General features: G+C 48.6%; 1 protein-coding gene across 9 annotated transcripts in view; it reads right to left on the bottom strand.

Annotated features, from left to right (window-relative positions):
• Positions 1-255: 255 nt before the first annotated feature.
• LOC1281742 (nicotinamidase) overlaps positions 256-21,499 on the bottom strand; it is a 63,632-nt gene continuing 42,388 nt past the window's right edge. For 6 of the 9 annotated variants that reach the window (XM_061663580.1, XM_061663579.1, XM_061663578.1 and 3 more), the window contains exons 3-9: positions 13,626-13,812; positions 8,704-8,808; positions 5,590-5,724; positions 5,360-5,488; positions 5,111-5,279; positions 3,316-3,458; positions 256-2,842 (exon numbers count right to left, since the gene is read on the bottom strand). In XM_061663580.1, coding sequence (XP_061519564.1) covers positions 2,684-2,842; positions 3,316-3,458; positions 5,111-5,279; positions 5,360-5,488; positions 5,590-5,724; positions 8,704-8,808; positions 13,626-13,812 — 1,027 coding nt within the window. In that variant the 3' untranslated portion in view covers positions 256-2,683. Of the gene's footprint in view, positions 2,843-3,315; positions 3,459-4,235; positions 5,280-5,359; positions 5,489-5,589; positions 5,725-8,703; positions 8,809-13,625; positions 13,813-21,499 lie in introns of those variants that run through there. The other 3 variants (XM_061663575.1, XM_061663574.1, XM_061663573.1) reach the window with 1 other exon arrangement.

Genomic DNA, 21,499 nt, shown 5'->3' on the forward strand with positions numbered 1-21,499 from the left:
AACATCACCAAATGGACCAACCTGGTAGCGGTTGGCTGACAGCGGCTGTCAACAGGGGGAACGGGAAAAAAGTGCGCCACTGGAGCAGCGTCGGGAGAAGCGTACAAACGGAAAAGATACAGAAGTACAAATATACGAGTGAAATACAACAGTAGCAAAGATATTAGTTATGAGGTTGCAATCAGCACTTTTCTCTTTTCCCTAAAAGCTCTTTCTCAAACAAAGAAAGACAAAAACGTCCCAAATCTTGAATCATTTAGCTTTGTAGAAGATGCACCGTTTTATTTTGTATCGAATCACCGTAAAGTGTCACCACAACCAATGTTTTTTTCTGCTGCAATTTGTTCTATTCTTGCCCTTTTTTCCTGTTCAAATACTTCCCACTTGTGGTGTCCATCATCACCAAAAACATTGAACTCTGCTGTTGTAGCAATGCTTGCAATTGTCTGTAATCAAACAAACGCCTGTTACCTGTGTAGCCTTTGGGAAAGGCTTTCCCTACCCCGTCTTGCAATACACAATACTTTCACTTGAATTTGCGGCTGCGAGAGACATGTACTCGATGTACTAACAACGTTCTAAAGAGTGTTCAGTTTTACAAACTGGTGTGCGTAAGCTCTCTCTGGTTCTGGCTCTGGTGTGCGCTCTCCTATGCCGTTTTTAGTAAGTGGTTTTGCCTATATTTGTCCGATATGCTTCACAGCTTTCCTCTACAATTGTATGCTAGCGGGTTTGAATGCTTAAGTATCTACAATTTGTCTACAAAACACTGTTTGCACTCGCTATAATAGATGTCCCGTTTGTTCACTTTGCTCTTTGCCCTCTTTGCGTGGATACTACCGCGTACAGGACGTTTATTTACTTTTGAAACAATACGGAACATAATAGTGCGGAAAAATAGTGCGGCAAGTAATTTAAGTAAATCAATTAAAATGTTAAGTAATTTTGAATCGCACAAATCCCAATTCACCATGCAATTCAGAAGGAATGAACAATTTTGTATAATGCTTTGATAGCACCAGTTCCTATCATCGTTATAAAAAAATAACAAAAAAAAACATTTATCCCATTTCCCAGCATTGGTATAAAATGGCAAAAGAAAAACACATTAAAATTACAACCACAAAACGAGCCTCCACCCATCCACCTTATTTTATACTACCGTTGAAGCATTAAAGTGTCGTCCAATAATCATCAGCACCATGATGTTTAAACACCCAACGCCCCAAGCGTCATGAAAATCATGGGGCCCCATTAGCAGCGCTGTGTATAAAAATCAAACGGAAAAAAGATGCATAAAAAAACACCAACCATCCGACCAACCAATCCAGAATTTAAATTCAATCGTCCCGATAAAATGGCTTCTCAATAGTTTTACTGCTGCGCTAGTGTGTTGAATATATTAAATAAAGAATAACACAGCTCCAACACCCACCGCTAAACCATAACCATTCCCGGTCCCGGTCGGGTTCGGCCTCCAGAACGCAACAAATGCAATAGGGCAGAACAACAGCAGGCGTCGAGCTTTATGACGGTTTTGGCAAAGCTTTCACACATAACACACACACACACACAAACTCGGAGTTGTAAAATGTAATTTACACCTTGACCCACGACACAAAATCATTGGCTTCTCCCCGGCTGGTCTGTTTTTCTTCCCGGCTTTGTGAGGGAGAAGGGGGGGACCCATCAAACCGCCCGCACCAGACCAGGGTGGATATGTGGATTGCCCGATATGTGTCACGTTCATCACTGGAGGGGTTGATTTTTTTTGTGTCGATCGGTCCATAAACTTCGATGACCAGCCGAAACCGTTACGGACGTCGTTCGGTTAAATCAGATCCGTAAAACCCTCCAACACCCTTCCCGGCAATGGGCTTTCGGTTCGGTCTGGTTTCGTTTGATTTGAGTGTTTTTTGTGTTCTATGCGGTGCTGTGCTTCCCCGGGCATAGACGAAGGGACGAAGAGAAAGGTGTGCGAGAGACAGAGAGAGAGAGAGAAAGCCGAAACTAATAAAACGGTAATGGGTGCAACATAGCCGGGTTTGGGGCTAGCAGCTATTGAGCATGAGTTAGCAAAAGGGAAGCAAACACACACACACACACACATCAGGGGGAGGCCGGGAAGAGAAGAAGAAAAAACGCATCAACACAGAACGGATTCCGGAATAGGAAACGGTTGGCTAAAACGGATTCGAATGAAAGGAGCTTTATGACTCTCTCGGAAGCATTTACGCCCTTTCGCTGCCGTTTTGTTTCTATGTGTATGTGTGTGTGTATTGATGTGTGCTGCCTACGGCGAAAAGAGTGATAGTGGGGAAAGGGAGATTGTTTCCCCCTTGTGTGTGTGTGGTGCTAGTTTGTAAGCGTTTGCGTTCTGGACCAGTGAGGTGGCTCTGCCTTAGCGCGCGTGTAGGTAAACCTTGGTGAAGCCTTGGTCAACCAAAACCCAGGTGGTGAAAGGTGGTGAACACGGTAGAATAACCTTCAACTTTTCTACCGCTTTCTGCACTGCACTGATGTTGGCTACTAATACTAATGCACAGCAGCCACACTCTCCCCGAGCAGCAGCAGAAAGCCGCGAAACGCACACAAATCTCTTTCCAACCTGTCCCGTTCCGAACGGTTGCCATGGGACCGACACAAGCGCCCACCGGGACGACGACGGGGCTGCTGGCTCTGTTTACTGTGATGGTTGCTGCTGTTGCTGCTGCTGCTGCTGCTGGGACTGTCTTCTGCAGGCGTTGTTCTTCGACAGGTCGGACTCGGAATTTTTCAGCTCCATCGCCAACTTGTAGCCCAGCTCCGGGCGACGATCCCGTCCTTCGACCATGGCTTTGACCTGGAAAGAGGGCGCAGGGATAGAAAGAAGATGAAGAAAAACTAAACCGGCGTTGAAAGAAGCAAACCAACCAACAAGGGCAGAGCGCGTAAGAGATAAATCTGTTCTTGTGTACCGGCAAGAAGAAGAAGCAGAAGAAGAAGTGATTGAAAGTGACCGAAAAATAAAACACATTTCGCCCTCTCCCCCAAGACGGTCCGGCTCGAGGTACTCTGGTACTTTACTGTGCTGTGCGGTGCGATTTAATGCGAGACGTTCGCCATCATTTGCCAGCTTCCTGCACCCCTTCCTCCGATTTATGGCGGGCACGGGTGGAACCGGGTTTGGGATTGGATCCCTGAAAATCCCGGTTTCAATTTTGGGGTTGGCAATTTTGCAGAGTGCTCTTCTTTCTTTTGCCCTCTTGGATAGAGTAATTAATTTCCCTTTTTCCAGTCGATGCGCCCTTCGCCCCTTAGGGGCTCATTACCTACCTCGCGGGATGACACGATGACGCCATTGCTGGAAATCACCGTCTGCTTGGTGCTCTCGATGTCGTTCAGATCGACGCCCCGGCAACAGTCGTCGATCAGTATGGTCCGGTAGCCGGCCGACAGCGCATCGATGGCCGTTGCACCTGTGCAGCGGGAAAGAGAGTGCAAGCAATACAGTGGATGAAATGAATTTCTCTTTTAACAGTGGTAGTGGGTGAGTCCTCAGCGTGTGACAATTTCCAACGAATCCGAAATCGAAAACCCCCGAACCGGTACAACAGTATGGCCCTTTCCTTTCGATGCAGTGCAGCCTATTAGTAGATTAATTTGGCCGATTTTCATTTATTTAATGAAGCTCGGCTCGACCCTCCATCAGCGTTCCTCTTTTTGCACGCCCGTAGGCCTTTCAATTTCGTGTCATGACGGCCCAAAATGTATGCTTCATGCGGGCTGCAGTAGCGGCAGCAGCAGCAGCATTGGCGCTTCGTTTTGCATCCGTTGACTATTTTTGTGCACCGGTGTTACACGCCGGAGGGTTTGCTCCGGTTTTGTTTGCTATTCAATCTGTACTGAAAGCACACACACCCACTCATCCTTACCATTTGCGGGGGCGGCCGGAAATGGCCTCGTCGGGAGAAGAGAAGGAAGCAGACACGGCAGAGAGCAGAGAGAGAGAGAGAGGATGTGCTTGATGTGGGGGATCGTGGAGCTTTTTTGCCCCTCGCTTCGTCGCTTTCGATGAGTAGGTTGAAGTTCGATTTAATTTCCTTACTTACAAGGAAATTGAATCATTTGCCAATGGACGGGGGCGCCCCACCGTTTTAGACCCCGCATTTGCACACGTATTTTATTTTAAACAGCAAGTAATGAGATTCTACGAAGAGAAAATAACCTCAATGACGGTGCTGTGCAACCCAGTGACCGTAAGTAATTGTTGCGCTGTGCTTTATTTCTGGTTCGCCCACCTCTCCGGGTCGGAAATGTTAAATTAAAATGGCGCTGCTCGGACACAGTGTTACAGCGAATGTTTTAAAGCAGCATGTGTTGTGTATGTAATGCATGTTGCTGTGCACGTGCACAATTTTGTAGCCATGTTGTAGCTACAAATCAATAGCTCATTATAAACAAACCACCGAAACGAGAATCGATTCGAACAATGATAATAGGAAAACCTAATCGTTTCTCGATGCATATGTTGCCCGGCTAAGCGCAAAGGCACATCGTCGCAGCGCGCAAAATCGATAGCGCTATTTGTTTGCGCTTCGTGCTAGCCAACGCAAGAGGGCGCCCCAGGGCCGTTCGAGCGCGGGCAGGGCGGGGAGAGGTTTTTCGCATACGAGTGGATCTGTCAAGATTGAAGCAAACTTAATTACGAAGTACGTGGTCGAAATTGAAAATGGCAAAGCTGCTACTAATACCTCGTACCGATTTCGTTTCGTTTCGTTTCGTTAGCGCGCCACACCGTTTCCACACCGAGAGAGAGAGAGAGAGACGAATGCCGCGCTACAACAGACCGCAGCAGGCAGGCAGGCAGCAAATCGATTCTTCTTCCCTTCACATTCCCTTCGCGCTCGGTTTGCTCGGGCGTTTCGGGCGGGAGTTTCGAATTCAATTTTCAACCGACAGCAGCGTGGAGAGATAATGAGCGCGATTGGAATAATTATACAACCGGTTCTTTTGTTGGTTTTTTTGTGTGTGTGTGCATCTCTCTCTCGGGGGTGTACATAATGGCGCTCCATGTCGGCCAAAACACCCGTGTCCATCAAGCGGGGGTTAGCGAAGGCTAGAGACTTACCAACGCAAACGTCGTACGCTAGCCCACACACGTAGATGTCGGTCGAGCCCTTTAGTCGCAGCTGGGCGCACAGTGTCGTGTCGGAGAGCTTCTTGTTGTCCCAGAACACCGAGTACGAGTCCACCTCCGGGTTGGTGCCTTTGTACACCTTCACGCCGTGCTCGACGACCTAAAATTGCGTTGAGAGAGAGAGGGAAAAATAAAGTAAGCATGATAAGCCAACAGCCATTTCAGCTTCGCAACTCTTACCTTCAAATCTTTGTGTAACTCCGAGCCCCACGAATCCTGCACGCAGTGGCGCGGCCAGAGCCGCTGCTTCATCGGGGGCGGTCCGGCAAAGATGACCGTATCGTAAACCTGCGCATTGTCCGCATTCAGCTGTCCGATGCGGGTTCAGCAGCAGCAGTAGCAGTAAGTCAAAAGAAAGGCTGATAAGAATGGAACACACACACACACACACGCGCGCGCCGTCAACTTACCGGGCTGGTTGGATGAATCGGGCGCTGTTTGATGTTGTCGATGAAGGAAACGTGATCGCTCGGGTGCCAGTCCAGCGAGTAGAACACCGCATCGAAGTCAACCGTATCCAGCAGCTTATTGATCGGCTCGATAACCTAACCAAACAGAGAGGGGGGGGTGAAAGGATAAAAGAGAAACTTGAAATGTTGATACACTGCCCGAAACACGGTTGGCCGAGCCCGTCGTTGCCAATGGCACCGGGCGACCATCCCACCCCACCACGTGGCACGTCGGTTTCAATTTCAGCGCCTACGCGGATCCGTCTGACAGCTGTCGTAATTTAATTCACCATTCACGCTACCAAAGGGCGCACACAGACACACTTCATAGCGGGCCGCACGGTGTGCCTGGACGTGTGCGAGAAAACAAAAATCCGGACGGCCGTTCAGACTCAGTGTCCGCCGAGTCAACGCCGCATGTCAGCGATGTGTCACGCAAGTCACGCAGACGGGATGATGCATGGTGGTAGTGGTGTGGCCGCCCACCCTCCTCCCATTCACCTATCGAAACGAAATGGAGTCCTCCTAATGAACGGCTACAGTGGTTTGCCGGCTTAATAAGCGTTCCACTTTGCCGACACATCTCATCTGCTGGTACGGTAGGCAACAGGTATGAGGAGGAGAGAGGGAGTTGGTGGTTTATTTTATTTATGGAGCTACAGATAAGACACTATGCTGTCTCTCTCTCTCTCTCTCTCTCTATCCCGCACAGAGGACACACCGCAGGTCAGGACAGATTACCCTGGCACGGGCAGGATCGCCCGGGCTTAAAACATCATAAAAGAGATCAAGCTTGATGAGACTCACTTGAGAACGAAATTTAGTACCGCTTTGGCGCTCATTGATTAGAACGTGGCACTTTCATTAATCACGTCTATCGCACGCAGCAAAAACAGCACACACACACACGCACAGTACAGCGCCACCATCACTGACTCATAATTTAGAAAGCTCTGCCTGGGAAAGATTGTGTTTGCGTTTAAAAATTGCGTCACTGTCTGCGGATGACATGCATCTTCCCTTCGGCCAAAAGCGAACAAGGCGACAGGGTACCGTACCGCAAATGGGCCTACCTTTCGCTCGCTCATACACACACACACGTCTTTGGCATTAATTACACATCATAAATGTTACCTTTTTGCCGTACCGCCTGCATCCTTATGAGCAGAACCCTCCTTACTCTCGCTCTCCCTCTCTCTGTGGAGCATCCTGTTCTCCTCCTCCCATGCCCGGTCTAATATAAGCTCGGGGAAAACTATCGAAAGTTTTGCATCGAACAAAAGGAAGTTAATTAACGTCGTCGGACGTCCTCTCGTGCCTCGGACCACGACCCGGTTCGGCAACACAGCTTCTTATCTGCGTTCGCACAGTTCGCAAACAGGACAGGCAAGGCACAAGACCATCGCCAGCAGCAGGGTTGCTCTACCATCCACCAGCAGGCAAAACAAATGGCTCGGTTTGACAAACTGACCTTGCCTTGGCACATCCGAAGAGTTGGCTGGGGAGGGGAGGGGGAGGGTCACACGAAGGCGCCGGTGCAAACAGCGCCGAGGTATATTAAATTTCCGAGCACGGATTGGCATCCGGTTTAGTGAATGGTGGGTGTGTGTGTTCCTCCTGTGCACCGTGTGCGATAGACGTCAAGCATTTTGCGTGTTTTTATGCACACACACACACACACATTCACATTGCTCGCCCGAATGAAGAAGGTGCTAAAAACCACCAGAAGACTCCGTCCGTCGCTCTCCTGGTGGTTGCTCAAAAGCGAAGCAAACATCATCACCGGGGGACGCTCGGCTCAGTCGCAGCCCCCGAGACCCATGGTAAAGATAAGCCTTAAAAGCAAGCGAGAGCAAGCTGCTGTTCCTCCCCTCTCTCTCTCCCGAGCATCCCGACCATCATCCCGGGAGGTTGGACCTTTCGACCTGCACCTTTTGTTTACCAATCTGCGTCGTTACCTCTTCTACCTTTCGCACTTCACATCACCACTTTCGCTGTGTGCGCCCGTGTGCGCTTGTGTGCCTGTGTGTTAATGTGTTGACTTGTCTCAAAGGACATCTACACCGCACCTACACGCCTCCCCCTCCGCTACTGGGTGGAATGATGGTGGTGGTCTTTACTTGAAAGTTGAAAATAGCCATTGCTTTCATCGCTGGCCGTCGTCGTCCCGTCCGATCTCATGCGGCGAGAGCGTGTTGCATCTGCAAGGCATCTTTCGTACAGCCAACAGCAGTCGGCTGCAAGTTGCTTCCTTAGGACGCTGGCCAATGCGGGAAGAGAAGCGGATGAATAGGAGGGAAAGTAAAGGGCGGTAGGAAATGTAGCTACAAATTGAGGATATTGAATGGTGGCCCAGCGTGGTCCCCATGGGAAAAGGTCACCATCCGGCGGGTTTTATTCGTTCGCTAGCGGGCTTTCGGGGGTTTGCAAACGGACCCGGGAGGGGCGACTCTAGCAAGAAATGGCCAAAGAAACCACTCTGCGTGTTGAACGCCTTATCAAAGGTCAGCAATGACTCGATATTGTTTTTCAGCGACATTGAGGCACAATCAAAAGAGGGGAGTTGCGGTTTTATGCCGTTAGTAAAAGTGTTGATTCTTTGGCAAACAATGTTACAGGGAAAACAAGGTTTTAACGCTATTAAACTGTTCCTTAATTGGAAATCTCAATTAAATCATAACAAAAATAAATATTTGTACAGTTTTTCATTATTGTGAAATTTGTTTAACAAATTGCATAACTTTAGGGGCTTGTTAATATGACGTGCATACTACCAAACCCCTAAAGTTATGCAACGCGCAAAACACAACATGTTTTAAGTACATTTTCATTGCTAAACTAAGACTCCAACCTAACGGCATTAGCGGCCACCTAACCCAGGAACTAAAAACCGCCTGTCGATGACGGTGTATTGATAGTTGGCTTGGCTTATCCGGCGCTACAACCGCTTTGCGGTCTTGGCCTTCCTCAGGATTGTCCGAAACCGCTCACGGTCGGACTTGATAGTTGGCAGGGTTGTTAATTTCACACAAAAACACGATCTCCCACCGTGATCCTGTGCTGTGTCCGTCTTACCTCCAGCCCATTCTGCTGCGCGCTGCAGTTGCTGATGTTGAGCGAACCGCTGATGAAGTCGTTCTGGACGTCCACGATGAGAAAGGCGCTAATGGGGCGCACGATCTGCAAAAGAGGGGGGAGAGGGATAAAGAAAATGTAAAAAAAAACACGATATGAAAATCTCGCTCGTTTTCGCAAACGGGAACGGAACATTCTTGGCAAAAAAACGTGCAAAACCCGGAAAAACAAATCCATCCATCCACACCAGCCAGAGAATGAAAAGCTGCAACTCATCACGGAGGGAGGAAAATACGGTACGATGACGGCGAAGCGATGGAGCGATGGATAGCTTATGGTGTATTTAAACCGTGTGTGTGTTACCGTACTTATACCCCTGCGGTCGACTTCGGCACCAATAAGCCATGTCCATTATACACGTTTTCAACAACAACAACTGCGAAAACAGCACACACAGAACGAAACGAAACCCAGTGCTGTGTGTGCAGCACAAAAGGCACCCTCGGGCGGAGGATGCTTCTGCCGTACTCATTATGCCGCTTTTGCATAATAGGACACCCATCCGGACGTCTCGCCCCGGCCGATGAAGCGATAAAAAGGGACGAAGTGGCCGCCGAGGGACAAAAACATGCCAAACAAGAAAAAGACATCCACACATGATCCACGGCACACACGGGCAGAATGAAGGATGCGGTTGCGGGTAGGCAGCAACGAGAGAAGAAGCACACACAAAAAAAAACCCCGACAAGAAAATAGATGTATCGCACAGCAGCAGCAGCAGGAACAGTGCCAGGTCGGGCCAGGCACACAAAAAAAGCCACTTCTCATGTGTCGAAAACCTTTCCGGAAGATAAAATCCTCTCACGTCACGTAATCGCCCGCCGGTCGGTGTGTGAGATCCTGCTCACAAAATTATCATCAATCAAACCGTTTATCCTACATGGGCCCTTGGTGTGTGTGTGTGTGCCATCGCTCTCTACCTCCACTGTCTCCCAAACGACGACAACGAGAAAGGAGCGGAACAACACATCCCCGGCCGATTCGGTCCGGTCCTTTTGCCGTACTGCACGTCGTCTTCGTCACGCACGTCAGTAACAACGGAAGCGTACTTCTGTCCTCGTGTGAAGGATATGCCACTGACACGGTACTTTGACTGCTACCGAGTACCGTGTGATGTTGTCGCACTGTGTGCTGTTCCGTCCAAACCAACCAAGCAGTCAACCACCCGTCCGGGAATGCATAAGTGCCCGGCAGTGCGCTTGTGGTGGGTGGGTTATCTTTCCGGCAGCAGCAGCGATAACGATCGCGCCAACCAAGCCGGCTGAGGTGTCGAGGTTCCGAAAGGATCGGGGTTATTTTAAACAAAACGCCTCAAAACCCCCATGTTCTTTTAGTGAGGGGGAAGGAAACCTATGTTCCGGAGAACAACACGCTCGAACGCATCAGATATGCAGCACTCTGCTCTGCCTTGACCGTTTTGACTTGAGCCCCCGATACTGTGCGGCTCATTTGATGCAACAACAACAACAACACCGCAAAGCCACCAAGCAGGAACGAAAAGTGGGAAGCAAACGAAAAATGGCCTACATTACACCCCCCATACCCTTCCCTTCCCTTCTCTCCATTGACCAACATTATCCAGTGCACACTCCAGGCGTCATTATAGTGATGGGATTGTGCTTTTTGTCTGTTTTTCCGCTCGAGGGTGTTGTTTGAAGCGCGCGTTGTTGGAGCACTGAAGGAGCGTGTTAAGTGTCCTGTACTGTGAACAACTGTGGCCGACAAAAAAAAAAACCAGCATGTTCAAAACCAGGAATTCACATCGGAGAGGACACAAAAACACGGGAAAGGGTGAATGGAAATTCAGTACAAGCGCACTCAGGTTCGCACTTCATTTCACGCAACGCTTCCTGTGGGCCTGGGTCTCGGAGTCATCGGTAACCGGAACCCCCTTTACCCTAGTGCGTTTGGAAAATCGAGCTGCAAATCGAACCAATTTCAGTGCTGGTTGAATTCGATTCGGCTTGTAGGTCTTGTAGGAAGTGTCTACTCAGAGCGCTACTCACTGGGAAGTTCCCGGGAAGGTGTCCCGACCCAAATGTAGCCACAAGCAAAGACTCTGCGTGTGTGTGTATGTATTGTTGAGGGAAATAGAACTAAACACTGGCAAAAAAGGGGCCTGTGAAACTTCTTCAAGGCTTTCACCATAAGTTGTGTTCAACCCCCGATCACCACATAGACACACATTGCAAACGTCGTCTCTTTTTTTGCTGTTGCTGTTGTTCCTCCCCATTCCCGTAGCGACTACTCAACACAACGACGACGACGGGGTGCGGGGTAAAGGTTCCTATCTCCATGGCAAAATGAATTCGTCCGCAAGCCGCCGGAACGTTTTCAGCTTACCAATGAGGCGGGCCGTGACTGCTTCGGGCGCTTAAACGGTTAGCTAATGGCTGGCAATAGATGACTTCATCAGTGCGCGGCCCCGTTCCTCGGCCTGGGTGAGCCAACGGGGAGGCGACTAACTGGGCGAAGGTGGGTCTAATTTATTGACGAGTGGCTTATATTTTTTTGCGCCCTTTTCCCCGCCCGATTGAGATTGTACACACAGTTAGTTCCCTTTTTTCGTGTGTGTTAGTGCCGTCGGGCAGGGCGTGGAGAGAGATTTTGAATGTGCATTGGTGCGTGGAACAAAAACACCCGCCGCCGGAAGCATATAAATCTGCAAAGCAAATTAATTTTAACCGATCAATCTAACCGATCCCGAGCTCGGTCGGTGGTGCTGTTATCTAGAGCAGAATTTAATTGAATGATTATAATTATATTTTATGGCTTTTCCGTATGCGTGATCATCTCTCGCCCTATATATATACGAGCTCTCGTATGAAATTGTGCCTGAAAAATACAATTACACTAGTTCTGGGTGGGAAGGGAGGGAAAAACAGGCTCTTTCCGAGCAGACTAAAAACTCGGGGTTGCCATATCCGAAATCAAATATCGACATTTTAATTGATTTACTGTGTCTCGATTTTCCATTCCTCCCATTGCACCCGGTGGATTAATTAATGCGTACGTCAGGCGTAAATGTTAACAGCAATACTCATCGCCTTTTCTCATTGCCAACACCGCCCCTCCTCCTGCAAGGGGTCCTCGTTGATTGATAAGCCGACAGGCATTGACGTTGATTGAAATGGATGGAATTGTTCTACGCCTCGAAGCACGCGAGCCGAGCCGAGCGAGCGAGCGAGCATTATTTGATAGAATTTTGAAGTTTTCAGTATCACACACCCATGCGCGCCCACCAACAGCACCACCACGGCCAAAGCGCGTGCCCTAGCAGCAACTCCATTATTGTGCTGTGTTTTGGTTATGCATGGCCAAGTTGCTCCTTTTGTGACCATCAGCACTTCAGGCCGTTTGTCAGAAGCGTACAACAATGAGGCAAACAAAAATCCCAAATACACGCATCGCAAATTCAGTAAAAATTGACAGCCATTTTAATTGAACTCTCTATACGGGCATACATGCTGTGCGGGTATATCCAGTACAATACAATTGAATTTGTCCATAGAAGACTGTTAATTAAGAAAGCAGTTCTGTGTGCTTAGATTTATCCCATAAATCAGAGCGTTTTTGCATCGAGTATTGTGTAACAAGACCTACAAGACATCCCCAACGCGCCTAAATGTATGCAAACGGCATGACAACATAGCGTTTCTATCGTCTTGTTTCTTGTCGTACCCCAACAGAAGCAGCGTTGTCGACTGACAACTGCAATCCTTCATGCCCGAAACACATCACAAAATACTATTTCAAAAATGGCTAAACAGTCGTCTAATGCACCATACACACACAAACACACACCATTAAACGATGAAAGTGGTGCATACGATGGAAATCAAATTGACAATATTGCAAGGTCAGTGTGTTGTACTAGGTCCCCCCCTAAACCAAAATGTCTAACCTCCCACCCCACGCTGGCACCCAAACCAGAACTGCCATTTCCGGAAGGAAATTGGGACTCCTTCCTTCGTTTGCACTAGGTGCCACACCGCCGGTTCGACGACGACTTCAAATTCTTCGACTCATCCCGAGCGCGGAATGAAGACAGATTGCTCACCGTCCCCGGGAGGACCTTTCTTCAGGGCCACCGTACCCGGAATGCCGACTGTGTTCAAGCCGGAATGATTGATTTTCTTCCGAGCAATGGTTCGTGGTTCGCTCTTCTTCGGATTGACTTTGGCTGTGCACGTTGCGAGCCAGATTTGCCGTTGTTGTTGCTGCTTCTACTGGCCCGGTTTTTTTTTTTTTGCTCCTACCTCTTCTACTCCTCAATTGCTTGGCCTGGCCTGGCCTTGAGCGGTAGTCGCCGATGATTGTGTGGGGATATGGCCTTTGAACTACGAGCACACACACAGGGTCCGTACTTTTTCCTAGCTGCTCAAGAACGAGAATTTGCTCCATATTTCGGATTCGCGAGCGGGAAGGGAAAGGGGGCGATGCGGTGGCGAAGCGGGAGCCTTGGTACTTTCTCTGAAAGGTTTACCACCCCGGAACAGAACGTTGATTGAAATCGATTGCCATTTTTGCACGTCCGGGAAGGAAAAGGGCGACAAGGAGAGAGTTACGATTGCTTCGGCAAAGCGATTGAACTTGAACAACAAACTGCAACCTACGCGAAGGAGCGCGCAATGTTACGTCACTGCCCGTTTTGGTTGTGCAGTTTTTTGCTGTGTGTTTGTGTGTGTTTGTGTCTGTTGAAAATAAATTTAATTCTCTCCTGCATTCCCGTGCGCGCACGAACAAAAATTCGATTCGCACGTAGCGAAAAACAATCATAACCTTATCAATTCGCAAATGTGTATGGGGAGGTGCGAAGTGGTGGGTGGGTGGGCTCCTCTACCAGACGAAACACAACTTACCGTCTTGATCCACTGGTTCCAGCAGAACTGGAACTCCTCCCGATCGATGTAGCCGTCCTCGTTCTTGTCGAACACGGCAAACATCTGCTCCAGCCGATCGGACGGCACCACGTAGATGTGACCTTTATCATTGCGGAACAGTGCCCGACAGATCAGCGTAAACTCGTTCAGCGAAAGCCGATCATCTCTGCAGAGAAGAGGAAAGGTGAAATGTAAATTAGTTGCTTTCCCAGTGGTGCAAATGCCCTGTTTCCTGCTAGATGTGATTGACAGTCGTCGGTGGTTGGTGGCCGTACCATAAAATCTACCGCAATATCCTTCCGAACCACCACCACCGAGTATGCGAAAGGTCAATGGGCAAGGTTTTAGCAAAGTTTGGTCCCCCCAGTCAGCCCCACCTGCCACAATTACATGCAGCCTGAGTGCAGGCGAGTTGCAAAAGTTTCTGCGCCTTCGCGTGAACGGGAAGGCGGCGGCGACCTCGGAAAAGCAGGAAACTTTCTCCGAAGGACGCGCGGGCTTGGGAACAGCAGCAGCACACTCCGAAACCCGAAAACCGTAGACGATGCAAATTAAATAAATCAATACCACCAAGCATTCGCTGCGGGGGGGGGGGGGGGGGCTTAGGACGTGGGAGTTTTATTTCGCGGTATTTATTTCTACTTTTGGTCGAAGCTTTCGCTCCCAACGCTCACGCGGATTATTGCAGGTGTAACAGCAGCAGGAGCAGCAGGCTGATGAGTGAGGAAAAATACGCAAACGGTTGCCATGCGGATGGGGCACGACGCCGCACGAGAGTACGCGGCACCCAAAACGCAACACAATAACTGGCGCGCCAACGCCGTCTGACGTCTGATTGACGTACATCGATACTGGCGGGTGTTTGGTGGTAGGTTCTGGAAATAAATCCTTCTGGGTGTTGATTCCCCCCCCCCCCCCCTTCCCAATTCATCCACTCTGCGAGAGGACAACCGACGGTCGTGTTTGCTGCACACTACTACTGTGGTCGAGAGCCCGGTCGGGAGAAATCCTGCCGGGAAGTGGTTTGGGGATTGAATTTTATTTCGCACCATGAATAACTCAACTTTATAACTTTATTAGTGTCAGTTGCCATTTGCGGACGCGAACGTGCGTCCATCGACCATCGAGAGAGCGGGTGAAAGCTTTCACCTTCCCTGCTTTCTGCCACTTTCATCTCGCAACGCAACGCCCCCGTGAGACCCCGTGAGTGTGGGCTGTGGGTGAGGATTATTTCATTTGAAAGCTCATCACAGAACATTGAGTACCGTCGAGCGAGCGAGCGAGAGCGCATCTTGGGGAATTGCGACAGTTCGGTGGAAGATTTTCCTGATTTGTTAGGGGCTTTCTCGCACACAGCCAGCCAACCAGTCGGTGTTTGCAATCGGGTTCCAGAACTGACATGCCCGCGCGCGCCATTCACTCACCGGCGGGTACAACTCCTGCCTTAGTGCTGCGTCCCGAGCCCCGGTTGCCCATGGCCCATGGACAACTTTATTTTATTTCTTACCATCTACCCACCACCATTGCCCTCCACCCCCCCCCCCCCTGGCCCCGCCGCCGCTGGTGCGCCGGGTAAGTTCCGTGCCATGGACAATTTATGGGTTTAATTTGCATATTTTTATGCTTCACCGCAATCGACACCGATTGCGCTTCGCCGACTGGCTTTGGCAGAGCTTAAAACTGGGATGGGTAAAAAGGGGGGGGGGGGGGGGGGTTAAAAAGGACAGAAGAGACCAAACCAAAAAAACGTCAAAAACAAAACGAGATTCGTTTTTCTCTCTCCATCCCCATTCCCCCTTCCTTTGCTTCATCCTTTCCGTTCGGGGTTCCCTTTCGGGGCCGAAGCAGACGATCACGTGTACAGCTGACAACAACACGCACACGCACACACACACACACAATGCCTTCGACGTACGATCGACGGTACGGCACGATTTTCACTCTCAGCAGCACAACTACTTGACAAACGCGCCCGCATTTTACGGACGAAAGCATTCGACAAGCAATAGAAAGGAAAGCGAGAGTAAAAAAAAGGGATTTTTGGAAAATTATTTACTACTAGCAAACCCAATTTTTGGCCATTGCTTGCGTTCTTCCACACAACTTCCAAAATGAATGAAAATGCTGGGCCAAACCTGGGCGCAAACTTTTTGGTGATGGGAAACTTTTGGCCGGGGATTTATCTCGCATCGTTAAACGCGCCCGCCCGCACGTGGAAAACTCCCACCCCCTCAAGGGTCTGTGCCGCTCTTATGTGTGTGTGCTGCATCAATTCCGCACCACTCCGCTTCGTGTGATTGTGATAATGGCGCAAGACGCGCCCGGAACCACACGGTTCCGCCAAAATGATAATCGCTGAACCGACGCTTATTGCACTTCGTTTGTTCCCTTTGCTTGCCTTCTCTCTCTCTCACACTTCGCTCTTAACAGTGCCGTCGCTTTGATGTGCGTCGACAATGGTATCATTTTGTTGCACTAGGAATGCCTGCAACTATCTTGAGAAATTTTGAGTAAACCCTCCCAAAGGGTCCCGAAGCGAACTGTTGCCGAACTGTTGCAGCAAGAGAAAGTTTTGCGAGCGAAATGCGAAACGTGCTGCTCCACGCTATTTAGCGTTCACAGCGTTCCCAGCGATGGGAGCTTTTGCAATCGCGCTTGTTCAAGCGGAGACGATTGTTTTCAATTAGGCATGTAAAAGCACTTGGAACATGTAAATGAGTTATTTGAGTTTGCAAAAGTCAGTCGCGGTGAGTTTTGCGGTACATACGCTTTGCGTACGTATGTCACATGCTGCTAGCGTTTATTATTTGCGTATGATTTACACTGCCAGCGATGGAGCTGTGTACGAAGCAGTGCTGCAAAATGTCACTGTCAATGACATACATAATTCTGGCTGGAACATATTCCATGCCAGCATCACGTACGCAAGTATGATGATCAGGGGTGATACTCAAACTGTTGGTGTGACCAATACATGCTTAGTGACATTTTTGCAACAAACGCTTGGTCAATCACTTTTTCATGACTTTTTTGTTGAACTGCGATCAGTTCTGCAAAATGGCACTGACAAATTCCGACTGAAACCAAATCCATGTCAGTGTCACGTACGCAACTATGATGATCAGGGGTGATATTCAAACAGTTGGTTTGTTAGCAACTCTTAAGTCAGATACTTTGTCGCGACATTTTCTGTCGGTGATCATCACGATAGTCATGGGAGATGTGTGGTGCGTGCGAGTGGTCCTAACCAACAAAATGAGGATGCTTTATCGCTCAAATGCTTTATCAGTTTACCCAACAGACCTTCAAAGCAGACAGATAGTCGCCAAGTAGGTCCCACGAATATCTTGATTATCATTGGGAGAAATTGTCATGATCAAGTAAGTCACCAAGAGTTGCGTGCTATAAAAATGGCACCAAGCATGTCCACCAACTTTTTGAGTGCCATCCCTGTACATCACAATTATGAACCTGTGCTGACTTGAACTTCGTTTCAGTCATGAGTGTTGGTGCATTTGGCAGCACATGTTCACAGCCAGAAAAAATCACGATTATGTTTGCGCCGCCATTAAGCTCAGTCAGACTATCGCGTTGGACTCAAGCCATTCGCATGTCACGTTCGGCATGTCATAACGCACTTTCATTAAGTATCAGCAACGAACATCAAGCCATACCACGGATATGTTCCCTATTTTCGCTGGTGATCGTCACGTGATGCTCATGACATTTTGCAGCACTGGTATAAAGTATCATTTAAATTATGCAATACTTCAACATCTTTTTTTTTGGGAGTTTAACATGAACAAACAACAATCGAGATTAGAGCGAATGTGTCCAACTTATTTTGCTGCACGGGTTTTCAACGGTATGTTTAGATTTATCGACAAGGCGAAACAACTTGCCTTTGCAATTCATCAAAGCAAGCCGCTGCTGGATGGCTCACCCTTCCCATTTCGAAACTACCGAAATAAAGCAGCAAATAATAAAACACAACTCTCCACCCATGTAAGGGGGGAATGGGAAGGGGGGGGAGGCCACACTGCAGCAGTAGTAGTTGGTGTTTGGAGTTGACTTTCAAAACCGAAACTTTGCACGCCACATGCCTGACGAGGCCGGGGACTGTATAATTGTAACAAATTTCGCAATCCTGAGTGGGTCCTTTACCACCGCGCACTGTAGGGCGTCTCTCGTGTCCCCCGCAGTTCCCGACCGCTGCGACAGTCATTTTCTGGTCCGACACGAATGAATGATATGTATCTCGAAAAAAAAGCAACAAAAAAATGAAAATGGCGAAACATACAACTAATTTCAGCAACATTCAAGCGCACCAGCGTGTTTGCTTCAGGGACACACCGGTGTGTAGATTTGGCCTCCCGATTACTGCTCAATTATCCAAGTTCAAACTCGTATAAATCTTCACACAGCGATCTCACTCTCTCTCTCGCGCCTTCGCCCCGAAAAAAGGAGTACATTTGCATGTTCAGCGGAAATTTAAAACTATTGGCTTTTTGCCCACGTCAAAACGAGGTTACTGAGGGCAGCAAGAGGAGGGCGAATGAAAAAAGAAAAAGAAACGGAAAAAGTCGATGAGGAAAGCAAGTAAAAGTAGTATGGGGCTGGAAAGGTAGGAAGAGAATGCCACGCTGGGGTGAGGAAGAGCAGGGTTTGAAAGATGAAAAACTCCCAACTAAGCCTGTGCCGGGCCATGGGGACGGGCCAGGATTCAATATCGTGTCGGAACGACGATTAGTTGTTTGCCAGAACCCGGAACCATTTTTCTTCCTTCATCGCTCAGTTCCCGCTCCACCGGGGGGGGGGGAGGGGACTCGACCCTCCAACATCCATTCCTGTCATCGCACGTAAGCATTCCCATGACGTAGGCATTTGTTTTGTGCCGTTTGACAACGCTTCGGGGAAAAGTTTTCCGGCCAACACACACACCCACACACCCGCCTTTCTTGCCCTCTTTGCGTAATCAATATCCGTTCTCACACTATACACAGTTATTTCGATGCATCATGGATAGGGGCAAATTTTATGATTTTCACATTCTCACGTCGTACCATTTACCCATCCGGCCACGAGCGCCGGTGAGAACGAAAGCGAAGGAGCACGACAGCACGAGCAGACGCAAAGCTCCGATCAAATATCGATGATTATTGTAAAAATCGGTCCAAATAAAGCTTACCCCACCCCCTCCCCTCTCCCCGGTCGCATCGACGCCCCTTCCCAATTGGGACGGGAATAATCATCGCGAATTGGCATGGAATTTATTTGTATTGTAAACAGTGGCATACCCTTTATTGGTTGAGCCGATATTCCGGGAATTTTTCCCCCGGAGTTCCAATTCGTGGTGGAGCCGCCTGGTAGTTCATATAAATGCTTGCGCAATGGCGGACTACTCGGCAAGAGAAGCAGAAAGGATGGAATGGTACAGTTGCAAAATAAATATGCAACATGACAGGGGGGTTTTTTTCTGTGTCTAACGAATTGCAACACAGCCACGTTCTTAACAGTGAACAATGGTCATAAAAGTTTCGGGTGTGCACATAATGCAACACGGAAGCCGACTGTGGCAAGCCTGACAGGCTTCCTGGCTCGGTTGGCTACCGCTTTCTGTACGCGCGAATCACATGAATAATTGCCACCAGCTGCTGCTGCTTAAGACGTGCAAAACAGAGAACAGAGGAAGTGGCTGATGATGGTGCAAAGTTTAAAGAAAAATGGCCCCGTCCTTTTTAAGGCAGCTGGAGAGGAAAAGTTTAATTGCCACAAACCATGTGGCTCTGCTCGCGCGTTCGCTTAGCGGCGGCGCTATGGCAACGGTGAGAAAAGAATCATAAGGGGTCGGCGGGGGTTTGGGAAGGAAACTGAAATCGAAACGAAACGGGCCAAACTCCCCCCCCCCCCCCCCCTTCTCCCCTTTCTCCTCACACTGCTGTCGTCATTGCACTAATTTCACTTGCTTCGGAAGTGAACCGCTCATTGTGCGCGAAATGAATGAACAGTGTTGCTGCGCTTCCGGCCACTCACTTACCGGAATGCGTCTTTTTAATGCTCTGTTGCACTTTTCACACTCCCCCAGTACCTAGTGGCCTTCTGTAACGCAACGGGTGGCAATTGTACATCCTTACTAAAGCAGTCACACACACACAGCACACTCGCACACAACAAATTAAGTTAAATGGTTCACCTCGAGGGGAATTTGTGAAGTGTGCTCGCTGCTGCCGCTTGAACAACAGTTCAAAGGCTACTTTGTTAAACTTTTAGCCCGCGCGTGTTGTCTTGCAAGCGCCAAGATGTTAATTATACATGCAACACGATGCAAACATTATGCGGTAGAGGAGGGATAGAGGGGAGGAGGGGGGGGGGGTGCATTCAGCCCCTCACAAAAGGGTGGAATTGTTCGCCTTTCTGATGTGAGTTTAATTTAATATCGCGATGACGTCACGGACAATGGATGTGTGTACGTCGGGTGCACGGTCGGGGCTTTGATTTGTGACGTCAATCGCTCACCGTAAGCAATGGATCGCATCGCCTTGCGGCACACTCACACCCAAACACGTCTATTCATTATCATCAAAATATCATCATCATCGTCGTCATTATTGTCTTTCGAGAATAGCCGCTCGTCAAACTATCGCTAATTACTTTCGAATCATGCCCGGGCGTCGCTCTCGCTGCGTCATCATCCCCGTTCGTCGGTTGTCTCTAGAGAGCCGCATTTGTGTGTGTGTGTTTGCGCTGGATTGATTGAATTTCATGTGTTCACACTCATGCCAAACCGACCGACCGGGCTGTGTGTGTGTGTGGGTCCTCTTGCTTTCCCGAAGCTATCGATCGTATTGACGTCTCACATTTGCCTTCCCATTGGGGCCCTTCGTGCTCTACTACTAGTCTGCTGAAAAGCCCGGAGAATGGGTGATTAATATGCGGCTATTGTTTGCGCCTTTGTGTGTGCCTTCCTGTGGCGATATGTGACCATGTCCCATGGGTGTGTTTGTGTGTGAGTGATTGAACGTTATGGAAAGGGAAACATGGTTTTACACGGAGCATTTTTCTGTTCGTGCCGTTATTGACTGTTTTCTCTGCATTTTATTCCCCATAATGATGATTAAAACTCCTCCGACGGATGATGGGTATCATCGGGCGTGATTTTACATTGAAGTTTTTGACGAGTATTCTCTTTCATTCTTTTGTATTTTTAATAAAGATATTTTCTACTTCCAGATTAAATTGGATAGTGCAGTTCGTGTCAAAGGGGGTGTTTAAATGTGAATGGTAAGTAACTGAACGGCCATTACTAGTACTGTATATTAAAAGTATAAAAATATGACCATCGACATCTTAAACAGCAATTTCAGCTTGTTGGTTACTCTATTGCATGGCTTCTAACAAGCGGATTGCATACTTTAAGGCGCATTAGCCTCAAACGTTGGATATTTCACACCCATACTCATGCCATCATGCGGCTCTTTTATTCGCACAGAAGTGTAGTGCCCTGTTTTCATAAGTAATTCCGACATTGTAAGTTGTATAATCTCCCTTGTAATACAACCAATTCATTAAATCAACAAATCATCCGCCACATCAACCTGTATGATCTAACAACAGCAAACCACCGAAGCTAACGCTTTAAAATCCCCCCCGCTCTAAATAAAGGACGTGCTTCGCCTTCCAAACCAAACATTATAACTTCAATCGTCCCACAGCCCCTTGCCCCCATAAGCACCCCCCCCCCCAAAACAAAAACAAAAAAACAGGTGTACCACAGCTAATCACACCAAACACTCCACGCCGGCTCGGCTGCCCATGTAAAACCCTTGGCTCTTCGTACAACTATTTAACATCAA

This window comes from Anopheles gambiae, chromosome 2 (assembly GCF_943734735.2).
Source record: "Anopheles gambiae chromosome 2, idAnoGambNW_F1_1, whole genome shotgun sequence".
Lineage (NCBI taxonomy): Eukaryota > Metazoa > Arthropoda > Insecta > Diptera > Culicidae > Anopheles > Anopheles gambiae.